This window comes from Drosophila miranda, chromosome 3, assembly GCF_003369915.1.
Source record: "Drosophila miranda strain MSH22 chromosome 3, D.miranda_PacBio2.1, whole genome shotgun sequence".
Classification (NCBI taxonomy): domain Eukaryota; kingdom Metazoa; phylum Arthropoda; class Insecta; order Diptera; family Drosophilidae; genus Drosophila; species Drosophila miranda.
Window position 1 is genome coordinate 16,216,171 of NC_046676.1, and position 5,612 is coordinate 16,221,782.

At 49.4% G+C, this 5,612-nt stretch overlaps 1 protein-coding gene across 2 annotated transcripts; it reads right to left on the reverse strand.

Annotated features, from left to right (window-relative positions):
- Positions 1-413: 413 nt before the first annotated feature.
- Positions 414-2,467, reverse strand: LOC108158219. 2 transcript variants are annotated; one of them, XM_017290445.2, is made up of 5 exons: positions 2,082-2,177; positions 1,418-1,683; positions 1,201-1,361; positions 959-1,134; positions 414-893 (listed from the first exon to the last, which is right to left on the reverse strand). In XM_017290445.2, exons 2-5 carry the CDS (start codon positions 1,641-1,643, stop codon positions 473-475), a joined length of 984 nt encoding a protein of 327 aa, XP_017145934.1. In that variant the 5' UTR covers positions 1,644-1,683; positions 2,082-2,177; the 3' UTR covers positions 414-472. The 2 variants fall into 2 exon arrangements, with proteins under 2 accessions (XP_017145934.1, XP_017145936.1); XM_017290447.2 differs by lacking the exons at positions 1,418-1,683; positions 2,082-2,177 and adding an exon at positions 2,327-2,467.
- Between the last annotated feature and the right edge of the window lie 3,145 nt (positions 2,468-5,612).

Here is a 5,612-nt window from a genome sequence, read left to right on the forward strand (position 1 = left end):
ACTTGATCTGCCTCCTCCTGCCACAATTGCCACATGCAACGGACTGACTTGCATACGAAATGCCAAATGTGGTCCATGACAAGGACAAGTCCGGACCGGGCTGGACTGGACTGGACTGGACCACTGCTAGTCTCATGCAAAGGAAGTAAACCATAAAATGACATGAGAGCTCTGATGGCGACTCTAATGCCATAATGCTCTGAATGGCTGACAGTTGCCTGCAGCCGTTGTTAAGTGGCCTTGATCGGGACGGTGTCCGTTTCTGTTTCTGTTGGCTTCTCCTGGCCACGTGTATGTAACCTGGCAACGTCCTCGTTACCGTTACCCGAACGGAAGCTACCACACGCCAAAGAGAGAGGAAGCTAGATGCCGGAAATGCGACTGAAATGTTCGAACAGGAAAACACAAAGAACTTTCAATGTATGCATTGAATGGCTCCGGTCGCCATTGGTCGGTGTATTTCTAGTATTTTCTAAACGGTCTTCTGGGTAAAGCGATACAGGTAGTTTTCGACGCGAATTTTGTCGCGCAGCACCTTGCGCGTGGTCCTCTCCGTGGCGGCCGTGGTGCCGTTGTGGTCGTGGAAGAAGCTGCAGCTGCGGACGGGCACAAACTGCTTGATATCGCGCTGCTTGAACCATCGCTCCACCACGCCCAGGTCGCATTTCTTGATCACGGCCTGAATGGCGTGCATGCACTTCCGGCATATGTCCTTGTCGCTGCTGAAGCTATGGAAGTAGTCGCCCACCGGCTTCTCGCCACAGGCCATGCACTGGGAGGTGTCGAAGGCGCCACAGAACACAGCCACCGCCGGCCAGATGGTGTTCCGGGTTCCAAACGCCATATCCACATTCCACTTGGGGTACTTCAGGTGGTACATATAGCTGGAGGGCCTGAAAAATGGTCGAGAGCCCATTAGAATCTTCTACCGGCCAGTTGTCATCAATGCGATGCTCACCCAGGACACATCCACTTGGGCTCTTGGCGGAGCACCTGCTTGTTGAAGGTGTAGGCATACTGGTCCCGCGATTCCTTCACGTCATAGGTGCCGAGAGGGGGATATCCCAAGTCCTGGGCCGCCGGCATTCGGGAAGTCTTGCTGGCCAGCGCTGAGAAACCAGCCTTCGATGGATACTAAGGAGTATTTCAGTTTAGTGTTACTGGGCTCATTGCAATCATTATTTTTATTGACATTATCACCTTGAACCCAATTTCCTTCATACAATCATACGTGAATGGATTTGGTCCTGGGGGCGGCTCGATGTCCTTCTCTTCGAGGAACGTTCCGCTGGGAGACCTCTTGATTTTTCTGCCAAAGGCAACCGTCGGCATTTCCGGCGGATTGACCACATACTCGAAGCCTAAAAAGGAAATATAATAAGATCAGAGATAAGTGGCCTCCAGAAGAGGCGGGAACCTCGCTCCTTGCAACGCGCCATGATCAGGCGCGCCTCAGAGCGCTGGCGACGCAGCTGTTCCCGTTCCTGGGCGTTCGGTTTTCGGGCACGCATCAGAAATGGCAGTCGGAGCCAGACTGAAGTCGCGATGGAGGCCAGTGCGAAAATTGGCAGGCTGTCGATTCGTGACAGCCCTGCCACGCATCCCAACACGCACTCCTCTAGTGTGCCCACAGCCATCCCCATCCCTTCCCCAGTCCGCCGTCGATAATAATCGCGTCGCGAGCTGTTTGATAGAAAATCAATATGACAAACCGTCGACGGTTTGCCGCGGAATCAGTTTACGGTGCTCTATTGCACTTGGCACACGTCTAGACAGAGATTCCTTCCTGCCCTTCGTTTTTTTCTCTGCCCACAATATTTCGATATTACTATTCAGTTCCGACGCGTACAACGCTGCTGCCTGACTGACAGAACGGAACTTTGACCCAGTTGAGCCAATTTTTTTCGGTTTTAATCGCTTTGGGTTTGCCAGAAAGGGGCTGAAGGGAATTTCATTGATTCTGATAACAGTAGGTGGAAAATATTCAGAAACGAGCAGATACTCGGTTTTACGTGAAGGACAGAATTGGTATCTCAGCCGATTAGTGCCGCAAGCTCGCTCTCTCGAGAATTTTGAAATACCTTTTTAACAGCGTGACGTCCCAGAAGTCTGGATATAAAATTTGATTGCTCTAGCTCTAGACGGACAGATAGACCCAGATTACATATACTTTACGGGGTTGGAAGGCTGTTACAGTCTTTGAATGACGGATGTGAAAGGGGGGTTTAGATACACGAGACTGCCCATCACTTAAAAATAGATCGCTGACATTTTCTTAAACATTTTCAAGTGGATATTCTCCACCACAAAAACATTCTACACTCACCTTCCATTTATGAAAGCTCTTGCAATAACTTATACAACTCTAAATTTAGGCACAGACTCTGCGAAGAACTCAATCAAGTATGAATGAAATGTAGCCGGCAACTGGCCGGAAAAATCGTACAAAATGAACTGCCTGATGTGACACATCAGTGCCTGGCATATTTTCGAAATACTTTCAAAATACCTTTCCAAACATTGTAATAGCGCTTTTGATATGTATGGCAATGGAATTCACTGTTGAAAAATGCTTCTCCACAGGATACAGAAGCGCCGCCCGGGCTCTCCGACCGATAAAGGCATTTCAGCAATTTTCCAAGTGGTTTGGCCACCGACTTCTTGCAGGGAGTGCGCCTACGGGAGCTACAGAATGGCTGCCCTGTCTGACATTAATGCCAGTTAACCCCAACGTTGTCCCCATCCTCGGCTGCAGCTGCAATGGCTTTGGGGGGTTACTTTTTTGGCAGGCCCAGGCCCTCAACCCACCTGCATGGCAGCCTGCAAGACCTGGATTGGGAGACACGCACATGAATGCTAATGCCGTTGAAGGGGCGGGCAACAAGCAGTGGCATCGGCATCGGTAATGGCAGTGGCAGTGGCAGTGGCAGCACGCACAAGTGCACAACCGCGTTGCAGCCACATCAGCAGCCCGAACAGACGTCCTTCAGCCAGGACAGTGGAACAAGCATCATTGTGGGTGATCAAATAGAGAGACATACTTTTTCCTCAAAGAGGTATTGAGGGAATACCCGAAGGATTCTTCTGCTCCATTGTTGGACTCTCCACTTATCGTTTCGTGCCACTGTGCCCCACAGAGGCACGCAGCAAACTGCTTAATTCGTGCAAATAAAATGATTGTGCAACATATGTTGGGGTTGGCTGTGGGTCTATTATAATAGCCGCCACCTCAAGCATCTTTCCCTGCTGCACCGCATCCCTGCCACAGCTCTCCCGAGTGCCGCAAACTTGCAACGCAATTACAATGCAATTTGCCATTATTTAACAGGCCTTCTTCTCTCCGAATTTGTGGGCGATGTAGCCCCAGTATGGTAATGGCTGGAGATGTAAACTCTGGCAGGGTGGGGGTCTGTGGAATGGAATTGAATTCATTGAACGTAACCATCCGATGGCTTCAGTAAACAACTACCTCTCTCCTGCTATTGTTTCTCGGCGAAATCTCCAGAAAACACTCCTTCAATTTCCGAAAGCAAGTGCCATGTCGTACACAGACCATTACAGCAGCACAACATCCAACTGAAATGCAAATAAAAATGCAGCTCCATTCAGGATGGCAGTGGCAGTGGCAGGACCAAGGACTTGGGTGTGCGGGAGAGGGCTCCTGGAAAATGGGCCATAAACGTGCCATTCACATGCAAAGCGCAAAAACTTCTGAGACTGCCTCCTGCCTCGCCTTGTATGTCTGTCTCTCGATCTCTCTCTCTCTTCGGAAGTGGCAGCATCCTGGTCAAAGCAACAGCAAGGACAGCAAAGCTTGTTCCCCTGTCTTCTGGCAAACGAAAATTTGACTCACAATAAAAACAGGACTGGCCGGGAAAACAATGCCAGAAGCAGCATCAGCAACTACATAGAGTACGCCAGAAACACAACAGTTTAAGTCCATTGCGGAGCGGAAGTGCCGCTTATTACGCAGGATGTGGTTAACCGGAAATGAAACGAAGCAAGCCAAGTGCGACAATACACCATAGCCACCGCACCGCTCCTCTCCTCTTCTGGCTTATTTCATTCTCGTGTGTGGGGCTCTCTCTGGGTTCTCACCGATGTGCTTTTCAAACTAATTTGCTTGCCTTTAAGCCCTGCAATTTCTGCATTCTTGTATTGAAAGTGGAAGGTAAACACTTCCCCAACAAGCGGAGGACAAATCAAGATTTTCAGATGAAATTATATTTGTGTTCCAGATGCTTTGTTTTGTCCAGTGTACGCAGAAAATGTCATGCCAGAACGCAAACAAGCCCGCTAACCCGCAAATGGTCAACAAACAGCGGCGACGATTGGGCCAGGCTGACGTTGAAATCAAATTACAAGATTCTCTCTCGCTCTCCCTGACATCTGCAGCTGCTCTGCATCTGCATCTAGCTCCGGCATAGTGGCAAAGCAAGGCCCCTTCACTATCCACTTCCCGCTGACCCAAATGCAACGCGCCTGCAATTTGTGCGGCAATGTGGCTGGGTTAATCATGCTAATAAACACCAAAGTTGTACTTGTACTATAGCTGCTGCTGCCATTGCAATTGGCGCCGGCACACAAAAACCATTGCATATTCGTACTTACAGGCGATTGCAGGGGGGTAGGTATGGGTCCATTCTACGGCTCTGGCTCTGGCTCTGGCTGGGGCTGTGGCTGTGGTGTAGTGGCATCCATCGGATTGGGACCCCGGTGTCCATGCCACTGGACCAATATTAGACCGTTGCTTTTTGCGGTGGTTGCGTGGCATTGGCCATTCAAAAGGAACACGATTGGCTTCCAGGGAGGTTGGAAAGCATACAAAATTGCAATGATTATGCACGCGCCTAGTTGGCACTCTATTGTGGCCAGGTCCTCATTTGTGTGTGGCCCGAAGCGGCTCATTAATACATGGATCCGATGGGAAACGGGCTGAAGTAAGGGCTGAGTCGGTAAATGGTAATCGTAGCAGCTGCTGCCTGGTCAAGTTAATCTTTAAAGTTCCACATTTTTCGTCCCGAAATGTGGGAAGTTTCAGGCACCACCCGGAAGTATAGAAGTATCTGGTTATCTGGAAATATTTATACAATTTTGTTAGATCTGTATATTGATTTAGAGCTTGAGATTATATTCAAGTCATTTCCTCGACCGGAATTTGTATGATCCATCCAATATATCTCACAGGATGTGCTGGCGCCAACGGAAATCCCAGGCACATTATCCAATGATTTATTTTAAGGGTCTGGGGCACGAGAGTGAAACTTTCTCGACACTGGGAAATGCATGAGCCTGAGGCAGGTCTGGCCTTGCACATTCTTACCTTTCACATCCAGGCTATGTCTGGTTCTGGGGGCACAAGCTGGGGCAAGTCTCGAGGCAGGTGAACACATGCTGTCAGCAGGAAAGAGGTCGAGTCGTAGGCTGCCGCCTCATCATTTTAGCTGTCACATTAAAAATGCATAAATGTTGCTTAAATGCAATCCAAGAAATGCAACTGGCCGTAATACGTGCAAAAATAGACATTGCCCTTTGCTGCAAGGCGCCTCTCACCAATCAAAGTGCCCGGCAAGGATATGGAGGAGCTGGAGGAGGAGCAGCACACAATTTGT

Coding starts and splice junctions, on each gene's coding strand:
- LOC108158219 (XM_017290445.2), bottom strand. CDS start 1,643: ATGGGGATGGCTGTGGGCACACTAGAGGAGTGCGTGTTGGGATGCGTG. Junction 1,362..1,417: donor GGCGCGTTGCAAGGAGCGAG/GTTCCCGCCTCT, acceptor TTTCCTTTTTAG/GCTTCGAGTATGTGGTCAAT. Junction 894..958: donor CCCAAGTGGATGTGTCCTGG/GTGAGCATCGCA, acceptor ACCATTTTTCAG/GCCCTCCAGCTATATGTACC.